Raw genomic sequence first — 13,602 nt, 5'->3', positions numbered from 1 at the left:
TACGAATCGGGCTGCGAACCTTAAGGTCAGCGGTTCGAAACTACCAGCCGCTCCGCGGGAGAAAGATGAGGCTTTCTACTCCCGTAAAGATTTACACTCTCGGGAACCCTATACAGGGTCGCTATGGGTCGGAACAGACTCGACGGCACTTAACAACAACAACAACAACATTGGTCTAATCAGGTCTTTTTATGACTAGGAAGTAATTAGATTTAAAACTACCCTGCTCCAATATGGAGTCTTGGTGTGGCACTGTAGGATAGGAATTCTATTATACGGTCAGCAGTTCAAACTCACCCGCGGAGACCAAGAACAACCCCATTTCCAAACAGGATGACACCCATATTACAAAGGACAGAATTCCAACTGATATTTTGGGAAGACACTATTCGATCCAGAACGCCATCCCAACCAGGCAGCCTCTCCTTGTCTTGCTGTTTCTTTCTGTTGGAATGAAGCACACATTTGTCCAACCATTTCAAAGGCCTGGGATTAAATCTCCACTCTTAGTAAAGTCTCTGATTTCACTAGGGTGTTTTCCAGGATTGAAAAAAAATGTGACTTAGTGTTGTTTCCACAACGCTTCGAGCAAAGGAAATGAGATGCCAGGCGGTTGTATCACTTTCATAGCAGGTTCCTTAGCACTCTTGTCAGGGCCCAGGGCCTTTACTGCAAGAGACACAGAATCCAGTGTCCTCCTGTCTGTGGGAGCAAACAGTGTTGGCCCAGGAAGGGGGTTAGAGGCTCTGATGTTGCTAAAATTCCTGTGTTGTTGTTATGAGGTGCCTTCAAGTCAGTTCTGACTCACAGCAACCCTATCTATGCACAACAGAAGGAAACACTGCCTCGTCCTGTACCATCATTAGAATTGTTAATTCTGAGTCCATGCATACTGTCACCATTCCAGTCCATCTTGTTCGAGGTCTTTCTCTCTTTCTCTCACCCTCCACTTTACCATGCATGATGCTCTTCTCCAGAGACTGGTCCCTCCTGATAATAGGCCCAAAGTATGAGAGATGAAGTCTTACCATCCTGGCTTCTAAGGAGCATGCTGACTACTTCTTCCAACACAAATTCGTTTGTTCTTCTGGCTGTCCATGGTACTTTTAATATTTTTCTCCAACACCGTAACTCAAATGCATCCATTCTTCTACGGTCTTCCTTATTAACTGTCCAGCTTTCACATGCATATGAGGCAGCTGAAAATACCATGGCTTGGGTCAGGTGCACTTTGGTCTTCAAAGTGACATCTTTGCTCTTCAACACTATAAAGAGGTCCTTTACAGAAGATTTGGCATCTTGTGTCACTGTGGATTAATGCACTGGACTGCAAAGTCAGGTTGATCCACAGGTTGGTGGTTCAAACTCGCCAGCCATTCCTCAAACCGTATACAGGGTTGCTATGGGTCAGAACCGACTCGATGGCACTTAATAACAACAGACGATTTGTGCAGTGTAATACACCAATTTCTTAACTGCTGCTGGCATGAGTGTTAATTGTGGATTCAAACAAAATGAAGTCTTTGATGACTTAAATCTTTTCTCTGTTTATTATAATGTTATTTATTGGTCCACTTCTGAGGATTTTCATTCCTATGAGCAGTGTGATTTTTCCATTAATTAAAAATGTTTGTCGCAAGTTCCTTTAAAATATTTTTTGTGTATTTCTCTCTAGATTTTTCAAATTTATTCCATTTTGTTTTCTGTTCACAACCATAAGGAGCCCTGGTGGTACAATGGTTAAGTGCTTGTCTGCTAACTGAAAGGTCAGTAGTTCGAACCCACCAGCCAGGAGAAAGATGTGGCATGACAGTCTGCTTTCATGAAGATTGATAGCTTTGGAAACCCTATGGGCATTTCTCCTCTGCCCTAGAGGGTCAATAAGCGTTGGGGTAAACCTGAAGACAATGAGTTTGGCTTTTTGGTGAATGCTACCTTCCTTCACTTTACCTTCTTTTAGATTGACAGAAAAACTGCCCAGACAATTGCCGCACACCCTCACTCAGTGCCCTGTGCTGTTTATGTCTTGGGTTGTTACGGTGCATTTGTGACAACTAAGGAACCAATATTGGTGCATTTCTATTCAATAAACTCCACACTTTCTTCCGGCTTCACCGTTGTTAGCTGCTGCTGACTCAGCTGTAACTCATGGCTCAGGCAGCCCCAGGCACCTGAGAAGGAAACTGCTTTGTTTGTGCCTCTTCTATCTCCATGATTGGTTAAAGACTGGTGTTCATTGGCTGAATTTTGGAAGTAGCTCTCCATACCTTTTTTCCTAGTGCGTTTTGGTTTGGGAGCTTGACTGAAACCTATATTCAGAATCACAGATACGCAAAGCCTCCACCGATAAGAAGCGTGATGACAACCGAAGACTCTTGGAGAAAATGTGTCTTCCACTGGCCTCATGGAACATGAGAACAGCAGTCTCCACGATCCTGAGACCAGAAGAACTAGATGGTGCCCGGCTACCACGATCAGCTGCTCAGAAGGGATCCTGGATACAGTGGGAGAAATTGTGGAGCAAAACTCAAACAAAATCAAACAAAACAGACTTACTGGTCAGAAAGAGAATGGAGGAGCCTAGTGACTATGGTCCCGGATTTGTCCTTCAGGTCTGGAACTGAGCTCACTCTCGTGGTTAACATTTCAACAAAGCAATGCTGATAGGTGCTGTTGAATCTGTTCTGACTTATGGGTTAATGTGCCAGACTGCAAAGCCGTTTGAACTGCAAGGTTGGTGGTTCAAGCTCACCAGTCACTCTTCGGAAACCCTACACAGGGTTGCTATGGGTGGGAACCAACTCAGTGGCACTTAGCAACAACAATGACAACAACAACAATGCACGACAGAAGGAAACACTGCCTGGTCCGTGTGCCGTCCTCACGATTGTTGTTATGTTTGAGCCCATTGCTGCTGCCCCGTCTCAGTCCTTCTCTGTGGGGGTCTTCCTCTTTCTCACTGACCCTCCAGTTTACTAAGTATGATGTCAACCAAGCAATACATAGGGTTAGAAGACAACACGAGTGAGGTACTCACACCATAAAGTGATAAACCATTTGAGATCAAAGAACAGCATTTAGCTAAAGGCAAAAAATCACAAGTGAGGGGAAAGAAGGGGGAAAGGCAACCAGAACGACGGACGGGGAGGAAGAGGTTAACTGCTGTTCCATGGAGAGGACGGCAGACGTTGAGATGAAACCAAGTAGATGCTATGCTGAATGTCAAACTGATGATCTGCCCTGTAAGCCTTCACTCAACTCATAACAAGAAGTTAAAAAGAGAAAGCAAACCTCCATGGATGGGTTGCATAGGAGGTCTCTGGTGGTGCAGTGCCTAAGCATTGGGCTGTGAATGGAAAGGCCAACAGTGCGAAGACAGCAGCAGATCCCACAGAGAGAACTGAGGTGGTCTGTCTCCGTAACTATGTATGGCCTCAGAAACCCTATGGAGCACTTCTACTCTGTCTATGGTGTTGCCATGTATGGGAATTGGCTGTGCCTTCTGTGGGTGTGTGTGGGGGGGCGGGGGGTGGTCACTGCATTTTCATGCATTGACTGGGATGTGAGGTTCATTTCCAGCCACCGTCTCCTGCCAGTCACTGCCTGTGTGCCCGTGGCGGCTTGCATGTTGATACGATACTGAACAGGCTTCAGCCGTGCTTCCAGATTAAGACAATTTAGGAAGAAAATCCCGGTGGTCTACAGTCATCCTTCGGTATCCCCAGGGGATTGGTTCCAGGACCCACCCCATGGATACCCAAATTCAGGCGTAGGATGTATATATAACTTGCAAAATGCTTTTGTGTATCCTAAATCATGTGTGTTGTTAAGTGCCATTGAGTCTGTTCTGAGTCATAACGTACTATAAGGGTTTCCAAGGAGTGACTGGTGGATTTGAACCTCCAACCTTGTGGTGAGGAGTTCCGTGCTTATTCTACAGTGCCACCAGATTACATATGATACCCATATACACAGTAAATGCTATGTAAATAGCATGTTATGCTACATCAGCCTTTGAGGGATTGCTCTGACCCCTTCATTGGTTTCTGGGAGCCATTTTTTCACAGAAGCAAGAAAGACACACACAGCACAGGTAGTGAATGAATGAGACGCTAGAACGATGCTGGACCCTCGAGTGATGGAGGGACATGGAGGACCCGTGACACAGACGGTGGAAGTCACACCGGGACTCGCGTCCCCTCTTCATTGGAGTGGATTCAACATAGTACTGGGCATAGGGCGCATTCAAGCTTTACTTCCTGGGAAGTTAATGGATTTTTCCGTCCACAGTTGGTTGAGTCGCCGAATGTGGAATCCGCGGATAGGAAGGGCTGACTGTACAACTGAAAATCAGTCTGCGAAGACCCTGTGGATCACAGTGGAGTGATCCCGTGTGCGTCGATCTCGCTGAGTTAAAGCCAACTGCACACCAACGACAATGTGAAGGACTCTGGGTGGCTCGGGGGTGTACTGAGAGTTGGGGTATCCTCTTTAGAAAGTAGGAAGCCAGCTAAGATGTCCTGTAGGGGAGTACTGCTCTCAGATTGACCCACTCTGTACAAGTTTCTACGGGCCTCGTCCAGCCTTTGTTGAGTGGGTATCATGCCTCAGACCCTGGGGTAGGCGTGTTGGTGGGTCCCACGATGCACAGGGCTCTAGGACTCAGTGTCTCGGGCTAGCAGTGTAAGGTATCAGTAAGCTATTTAACAATGACACCTGTACCTATTAACACGTATGTGTTGTACCCCAATTTAGGTAGCATCACACTCTTTGCAGCCATCACTATCATCCTAGGATGCTTTAAAATCGGATACTTCGTGGGATTTTCGGAATGTTTGTCAGTCACGGAAGGCGTTTTCCCTGTAACACACGCAGTGCATACTTTCTTGCAGGTAAACCACACAGAGTTTCTTTTGTGGTATCTTTGTACCTTGAGAGCCCCGGGGTGGTGCATTCAGAGACGTGCTTGGCTGTTCACCATAAGGTTGGTGGTTCGAATCCACCCAGAAGTGCTTTGGAAGAAAAGTCTGGCGATCTATTTCCAAAAGATCCCAGCCGTCGTCGACAGCCTTACTGAGCACAGTTCCACTCTGACCCACACGGGGTCACCATTGAGTAGGTTTTTATTTATTATAGTTTCTTTGAAGGTGTCCCTGGGTGAAACAAATACTTCATGTGTTTGAAAACCAGAAGGTTGGAGGCTGAGTCCATCCAGAGGTGCTTCAGAAGAAAGTCCTGGCGATCTTTTTATAAATCATTCACTGAGAATCCTAGGGGTCACCATGATGAGTCATGGTTTTAGAAAAATGTTATGGAAATTGAAATGATGCCTGGTATACATTCAGGGTTCAATTGATGTCAGTGATGTGGGATATACAGTAGGTGCTTAATCAAAGTCAGTGACACCTGGTATACAGAAGTCACTCACTCAATGTCAATGGTAGCAAACACTGACTAAAAACATAGATGCTCCTGGAGCCATTTGAAGTGATTGGCATAGATTATCTCATGTAGGTACCCATAATATCCTACAAGGTAGGTTCTATTTTCATGCCCATTTCACAGATGGGCAAACAGACACAGAAAGGTTCCCTGAAGTCCCACTGCCATGAGACTGGGCAGTGAAGGAGTCAGAATTTTCATAGGGTGTACCGGCATCCACACACTCAACCCCTACCCTGTATTAAAAGTTAGTGGGAAAATAGAGTTAAGAGGTAATGAAATTTTTCATGAGCTTTTTGAAGCCTCCTCATGTTGCTACAGAAAACCCTAGAAGAGTAGCTGCATTTGATCAAGGATGGATGCATTATGGCGTTGGCAAAGAACAGTGAAAATACCATGAATTTCTAAGAAAGTATCCTGGACTGTCTTGGAAGAACTACTCCTTGGAACACTGCTAGAAGTGAGAATGGCGAGACTTCATACCTTGTAGTTTAGACATGTTCTCAGGAGGAACCAGTCCCTGGAGAAGGACATCGTGCTGGGCAGTCAATAAAAAAGAGAGGAGTTAATAAAATAGTGGAAGACCCTCATTAAGATGGATTGGCACAGTGTCTGCAACAATGGGGTTAAACATGACAATAATTGTGAAGGTGGTGCAAGACAGGGTGGTATTTTGTTCTCTTATGATGGCACCTAACAACAACAACTGGTTGTTCTATGACCGTGACATATACCAGTTACTGTTGAGTTGGCTCCAATGTTTGGTGACGGAATATGTGTCAGAATAGATCTGTGCTTCATAGGGTCTTCTCTGTTATTTAAAAATACTATTGATTTTGGTGTTGAGACTATTCACAGCAAAACATACACCAACTCAACAGTTTCTCCTTGTACAATTCAGTGATAGTGATCACATTCTTCAAGTTGTGGGAGCACCCTGACGCCCTCTCCCGAGTTGTTCCTTCTTCACTGATGTCACCCAGATACTAAGGTTCCTGTCTAATCTTTTGAGTTGCTGTTCTCGATCTGATCCCATGTAAGTAGCAATTAAAAGAGCGTAACACTCGTGACAGACATTTTTTCCTAGTTAAGCTGCAGTGTTGCATGCACTCCTGGTGTGGCGCTGTAGGATTAGCACTGGACTGTGAACCACAAGGGCAGCGGTTCAAAACCATCAGCTGCTTCTTGGAAACCCTGTATAGGGTGGCTATGAGTTGGAACCGATTCCACAACACTTATCAACAACAATTGTTTGATTTTAAGAAGGTTTCAGGGGATATTTTGTGTTGAAAGTTTAAAAGATGATCTCAAGGCAATAGTTTTGTGGGTTCAACCAGCCAACATGGTTTCAGAACATAGGGTTTCCAATGGCACATTTTTTTTTTTTTTAAAGTAGATTGCCAGGTCTTACTTACAAGGTGCCTCTAGGTGGACTCAAACTCCTTTTGGTTAGGAGCCAAGTGCATTAACTGTCTTTACCACCAGAGGAACTGGGTTGCTGATGTCAAAGAGTGAAATAAAAGATTGGCCTGGCCCAGTCTTCATGGACAGCCCTCCATGTCTGTGTTCTGGTCACTGTGCATGGTAGCTGTTCCATGGATGTTTCTTGGACAAAACCTTACAAGCAGGGATCATGGCAGGCAGGCCTCCACTTTCCACATCCCCTCCCCATCCCACAGCAGACATCTCCAATCAATCGCAGCACCATTTCTGCCTCATCTCCTCAGAGCATAGAGAACTGCTGCCCCGATTGTCTCTGACACTGTGTCCCCACACCTCTTCCTTAAGTTGCCAAGGTAATGATAGTTTCCCGCTGATGTGCATTTCTTTTCTTCCTTTATTTCCATCCAGGTGTATTTCCTTTGGGGACACGCAAAGGATGTCATCCAGTCCTTCAAGACACTTGAGAGGTAAAAAACAGTTGGATGCTTTAGATTTGACATTTGTACTTTTTAGAACCAATAAAACTCACTGGTGCCATCTTGCCTCGAATTATCCAAACTGACCCGGGTTCTCCGCTCTGTCCCAGCTGGGAGAGAATCCCCCCCTGCCTTGGCTCCCTTCCTGCAGATGGCTCTTGAAGTTGGATGATGTGGATTTGACCTCCGACTTTGTAGTCTTAGACATGTCTCCTGTCTGACCCTCAGTTTTCTCATCTGTAAAATGGAGACAGTAACAGAGTATAGCCCACCACTGAGGATGGAACGCAGTAGTAGACACACGTAGTAATGTCTCTGGGTGATGTAGACAGTTTGTGCTCAATTACAAGTGGAAAGGTTGGTGGTTCAAACCCATCCATTTTGGCACGTCAGACGAAAGACCTGGTAATTTTCTTCTGTCAAGATGGCAGCCAGGAAACTGCCACTGAACAGTTCCATATTCTAACACATGGGTCTGAATCAGCTTGCTAGTGACAGGTCTGGTTTGGTTTGGTTATGTGCCTGGCACACAAAAACTATCAATGAAAGTGTTGGCTGTATTATTACCTCTGTTCACTTGACTCTCTGGGTAATTGTGAGGGCCCACCAGGGTGCATTCCATCCACACAGTTATTGTTATCATGCCAGAAAGCCATGTGTGCAAGCATATGAGTAGCTCACGGGATCAGCAGTGGCTTTATAAAAAGATCCCTCATTTTATAGAATGTCAGCGAGGAAGAAAAAACCTTCCCTAATGCCAACTACATCAACAAGGATGATTTCAAGATGAATTTATGTATGAGTATTGAATGCTCAAGAAGATAAAGCCAAATACTACAACAAAATGTGCAAAGATCTGGGATCAGAAAACCAAAAAGGAAGAACACGCTCAGCATTTCTCAAGCTGGGGGAACTGAAGAAAAAATTCAAGCTCGACTTTCGTTATTGAAAGATTCTCTGGGCAAATTATTGAATGATGCAGAAAGCATCAAAAGAAGATGGAAGGAATACACAGAGTCACTGTACCAAAAGGAAATGGTTGATGTTCAACTGTTATCGGTAATATTCGATCAAGAGCCAATGATCCTGAAGGAAGAAGTCCAAGGCACATTGAAGGAATTGGCAAAGAACAAGGTACCAGGAATTGATGGCATAAAAATTGAAATCTTTCAAGAAAGTGAGGTGGCACAGGAGGCACTCACTCATCTCTGCCAAGAAATTTGGAAGACAACTATTTGGCTGATTGATTGGAAGGGATCCGTATTTGTGCCCATTCCAAAGAGAGGTGACCCAACGGAATGTGGAAATCATCAGACAATCTCTTTGATATCCCATGTGAGTAAAATTTTACTAAAGGTAATACATAAACAGCTGCAATCATACATTGAGAGAGAACTTCCAGAGGTTCAAGCCGGATTCAGAAGAGGAACGAGGGATATCATTGCTGATGTCTTATGGATCTTGGCTGAAAGCAGAGACTATCAGAAATATGTTTGCCTGTGCTTTATTGACTATGCAAAGGTTTTTGATTGTGTGGATCATGGCAAGCTATGGACAACATTGCGAAAAAGTGTGAGTATTCCGCAACACTTAATTGTGCTCATGAGGAATCTGTACATGGACAAAGAGGCAGTTTAAACAGAACATGGGAACACTGAATGGTTTAAAATTAAGAATGGTGTGTGACAGTGTTGCATTCTTTCCCCATACTTATTTAACCTGTATGCTAAGCAAATAATCTGAGAAGCTGGGTTCTATGAAGAAAAATGTGGCATCAGGATTGGAGGAAGTCTTATTAACAACCTGTAATATGCAGATGATACAACCTTGCTTGCTGAAAGTCAAGAGGACTTAAAACATTTACTAATGAATTTCAAAGACCACAGCCTTGTGGATTGCATCTCAATGTAAAAAAAAAACAAAAATCTTCACCAGTGGACCAATAAACAACAATAAACAATCTTATCAATGGAGAAAAGACTGAAGTTGTCAAGAACTTCATTCTTCTTGGATCAACTATCAACACTCATGGAAACAACAGTCAAGAAATCAAATGATGTATATTGCATTAGGCAAATCAGCATCACAGGATCTTTTTAAAGTGTCGAAGAGCAAAGATGTCAGCTTGAGGACTAAGGTGCGCCTGTCCCAAGCCATGGTATTTTCAATAACTTCATATTCATGTGAAAGCTGGACAGTGAATAAGGAAGACTGTAGATGAATTGATGCTTTTGAGTGATGATGTTGGAGGAGAATATTGAAAGTACCATGGGCTGCCAAAAGAACAAACAGATCTACATTGGAAGAAGTGTAGCCACAGTGCTCCTTGGAGTTCAGGATGGCCACACTTCGTCGCTCATACAGATATATTGTCAGGAGGGGCCAGTTACTGGAGAAGGATATCATGTTTGTTAAGGTAGAGGGTAAGAGAAAAAGAGAAAGACCCCCAGTGAGATGGATTGGCAAAGTGGCAGCATCAACGGGCTCAAGCATGGCAACAATTGTGAGGTTGGCCCAAGACTGGGCAGTGTTTTGTTCTGTTGTGCATAGGGTTGATCTATGTCAGTACCTAACAATAACAACATGGCATCTAACAACAACAACAATTTAATATAGCATCAGAGACAAAGAGGAAAAACCCTAATGAATTAGATTGGCACAGTGGCAGCAAAAATGGACTCAAACAACAATTGTGAGGATGGTACAGGACTGGACAGTGTTTTGTTTCTATTGCACATGGGAACGCCATGAGTTGGAACCAACTCGATGCTACCTAACAACAGCTAATGTTGAATACAACTATTTCAATAGTCTACTGAAATGGAAATAAATCCCATTCACCTTATCAGGCAAAACAGATCAACTATAAGAACACCTATACTTGCAGATAATACCCACTTGACCTGGCTTCAATGACCGGATGATCAGAGCTCAACTAGAAGAAGGAAGAAGAGGCAAAAAAGAGTAATCTGATACAATTGGATGAACTTGACTTATACCTATGGATGCAGTAGCTCAAAAGAGGGAACAAATCTTTATAGCAAGGCTCATTCCCACCCCCTCTATACACAGAGTAGACAGGGATGGGCAACTTGGACTTGGCTACAAACCCAAAATGGGGGGCTACAAAGGCAAGAAGCGACTGGCTTACAAGCTTTCAAGAGGGAGCCTAGATCCAGAGGGTGCGGAGGAAAGTAGAATCTCCACTGAGTAGTATCCAGTCTGTCTAGGCGGGACTGATGAAAGGAGATGGGGATAGGTCTCTTGTGATACAATAGTGAATAATTGTTATCAGTACTGAATGTGAGGGTTGGAATTGTAAAGGTAGATGTTTTATAGCAAAAGGAGAGGAGTGATTGACTTTGCAGTCTAGGAGCAGAGGTCCCTGGGACCATCAGGGGAGAAGAGCAGAGTGCGGGACCCTACCCAGAGAAGCAGTGATGCCAGAGATGGAGGCAGAGATGATGACATGGAGAGATGGAGCAGCTGGGGACTCTAAACCCAAAGAGGGAGAGGGGCTGTGTGCTAATGACCGGGGCGCAGGCTTGCAGGCTATACCCTTTGTTGGTTGATGATGCATGGAGGGGATTGTAACCATGGCAATGAAGCAACATATGATAGGATGAATGTAAAGCGAATGCTCTCCCATGTAAACTATCACATAATTCACAATAAAACATTAAAAACCACCAACAACCAAAAAACCCCCCCAAACGATCAGCTGTAAGAAACAAATGGGCATCTCTTGCTCTCGTGCTGTGTTTCTGGTTTGCTGCCGGGCTGCTGGGGGCACAGTGACCATACACAGCATCCTAGCTATGTGAGGGTGTCCCTAAAGCTGTGCACTGGGAACCCTTAATACCCCCTGTGTGACTCCAAGTGGTGGTTTTGGCAGGGACCTTTACCCCCAGACTTATCAATGAATGAAGCCTGCTGGCTATAAGGCAAGAGGTGGGGAGTGGCGTGGAAACCCATTAATGGAGAAACATGGCCCAGGTCCCCCAGGATCCAACAATGAGACCTTTTTGTAGACCTTTCTGATGACTTTCTATTCAGAGGAGTCCCTACCATGGGGACCCTGAGGCCAGTGCCACAACTTTGTGTTTATTGTAAAAGTAGAGAGCGCACGACAGCGATCGTCTTGGTAGATTTGCTGTGGCACATTCCAATCCAGCTGAGACACAAAGGCCATTCTGCAGTCAGACGCTGGGGCCACACTTGGGAGTGGCTTCTAGGTTCGATGATGCCATTGAAGCGTGAAGCCCTCTGCAGTGTCCTCCCCAGATGGTCATCCTGCCTGTGCTTGGATACCTTCAGTGATGGAGAACTCACCACCTTCCGAGGCAGCTCATCCCATATCCAGAATCCGCTACTGGAAAATATTTCATTATATGCTGAGCTGAAGCATTTTCTCTTCAAAAATGTCCCTCAACTAAATCAAGTGTTAGCCCCTGGAGACCAGCCAGAGCCTTCTTCCCCTCATCATTTTCTGTTCACACAGCCTGTACGGTTGACCTTTCAACAGCATAGTTGGAACTGCATGGTCCACTTGTGTGACGATTTTTAAAAAAACATAGTGTGACATTAACCATCTCTGTGTGAGCAATTCATGTCTCCAGTCAGTTGTGTATCCTAGGAAAAGAGTGATCTCTTGTGGTTCTCGAGTAATTTTCATTGTGCTTAATGTTGGACTCAGATATATCTAACGACAATTGTGTGGATGGTACAGGACTGGATAGTATTACATTCTGTTGTACATAGGGTCACTATGAATTGGAACTGACTTAATGGTACCTAACAATGAGAAATCTGTCTTGGAAGAAGTACGGTCAGAATGCCTTAGCAGTGAGGATGGAAGACTTTGTTTCTAGTACCTTGGACATGTTGTCAGGAGGTATCGGTGCCTGGAGAAGGACATCATGCTTGGTAACATAGAAGGTCAGTGAAAAAGAGGAAGACCCCAAAGAGATGGAATGACACGGTGGCAGCGACACTGGGTTCAGACGTTAACAACAGTTGTGAGGATGGTGTAGGAAGCGGCAGTGTTTTGTTCTGTTGTCTTTGGTATCATTGAGTCAGATCCAACTCAGTGTCAACAACCACCTTTTAGATTCTAGATTTAGACTTCTGTAGAAAAATGGTAAGATTTGACAATCCCAAAGGTGCCTGGCAACAAAAGAAAAGAGTTGAATCAGAGTTACTGTGTCTTCTGGGAACTGTTGTAGTCTGCTACAGACCCCACCACTCCCTAAAGCCTACCCTCAACAAACAAAAGAAAGAAACAAAAAACCATTGTTGTCTGGTGAATTTCAACTCACAGGGACCCTGTAAGACAGAGTAGGGTTTCCAAGGTTGTGATCTTGATGGAAGCATGCTGCCTCATCTTTCTTCTGAGGAGTGGCTGGTTCCAGCTGCTGACCTTAAGATTATTATCTGAGCACTGAATCAGTGCGCCATTAGGGTTCTTCCAGGGGCCAGGGACTTTGAGAGACATGATTGGATCCACAAAACGGGAACAGTAGTCTGAAAGCAGAGCTGGAAAGCTATGGCTCACGCAAGCCTTCCTTGTTACCGGGATCTGGGGTCATTGGCTCCAAGCCTGAGAAAGGTATCGTGACATGAACGGACAACATCTACTCTTTGCTGGGAGGACAGTTTCCCCATCACATGGACTCACAGGGAGATGGTGGACGTGGTGGGTGTATAGGCTTTCTTCCTGCAGCTTAGTGGGCCCTGGGCTTGGACAAAACCATGTGCACAGGGTCAGAGGAGAGGAGAAAGGAGAGCTGTGGGCAATCTGAATCAAAAACAGGAAAGCCTGAGACAAACAGCATTGTCTGCTCGGTCAAAGGCGCCATAGAATCCCTCCCAGAGGCCTGTGGGGCGCTGGCCATCTGCTGTCGCCACGGGGCAAGCTCGAAGACAAACAGAATGGGCAAACATGGACTCCAACACCCCCAAAGTTGGGTTTCTTCTTTCCATTTATCCCTGGGCATGATGCAGCTGCCCACAAGAGCCAGGGTTCCAGCGAGGCCAGGTGTAATCTGTGGTTGCTCCAAGCGGTCAGCCAGGGAGCAGTTGCTTTGGAGTTGTGCTGTCTGAGTAGTACTGTGCTCTCTTGAGTTTTCCATGGCTGGTTTTTAAGAAGTAGATTTACAGCCTTTCTTCAGAGTTGTGCTGGTCAACTTGAGCCTCCAACCTCAGTTAGCAGCTGAATGGGTTAACTTTTTTTTTTTTTTTT

At 44.9% G+C, this 13,602-nt stretch overlaps 1 protein-coding gene across 1 annotated transcript in view; it reads left to right on the top strand.

Moving 5' to 3' along the window:
• The window catches only part of LOC102823829 (otopetrin-1-like), a 47,260-nt gene that overhangs the window by 18,136 nt on the left and 15,522 nt on the right, over positions 1-13,602 (top strand). Inside the window, exons 4-5 of the mRNA XM_006877284.1 lie at positions 4,756-4,892; positions 7,294-7,352. Coding sequence (XP_006877346.1) covers positions 4,756-4,892; positions 7,294-7,352 — 196 coding nt within the window. The remainder of the gene's footprint in view (positions 1-4,755; positions 4,893-7,293; positions 7,353-13,602) is intronic.

The sequence above is a fragment of the Chrysochloris asiatica genome, unplaced genomic scaffold (assembly GCF_000296735.1).
Source record: "Chrysochloris asiatica unplaced genomic scaffold, ChrAsi1.0 scaffold00454, whole genome shotgun sequence".
Classification (NCBI taxonomy): domain Eukaryota; kingdom Metazoa; phylum Chordata; class Mammalia; order Afrosoricida; family Chrysochloridae; genus Chrysochloris; species Chrysochloris asiatica.
The sequence above is the reverse complement of the archived record's forward strand: the minus strand, read 5'-3'. Positions and strand labels throughout refer to the sequence as shown.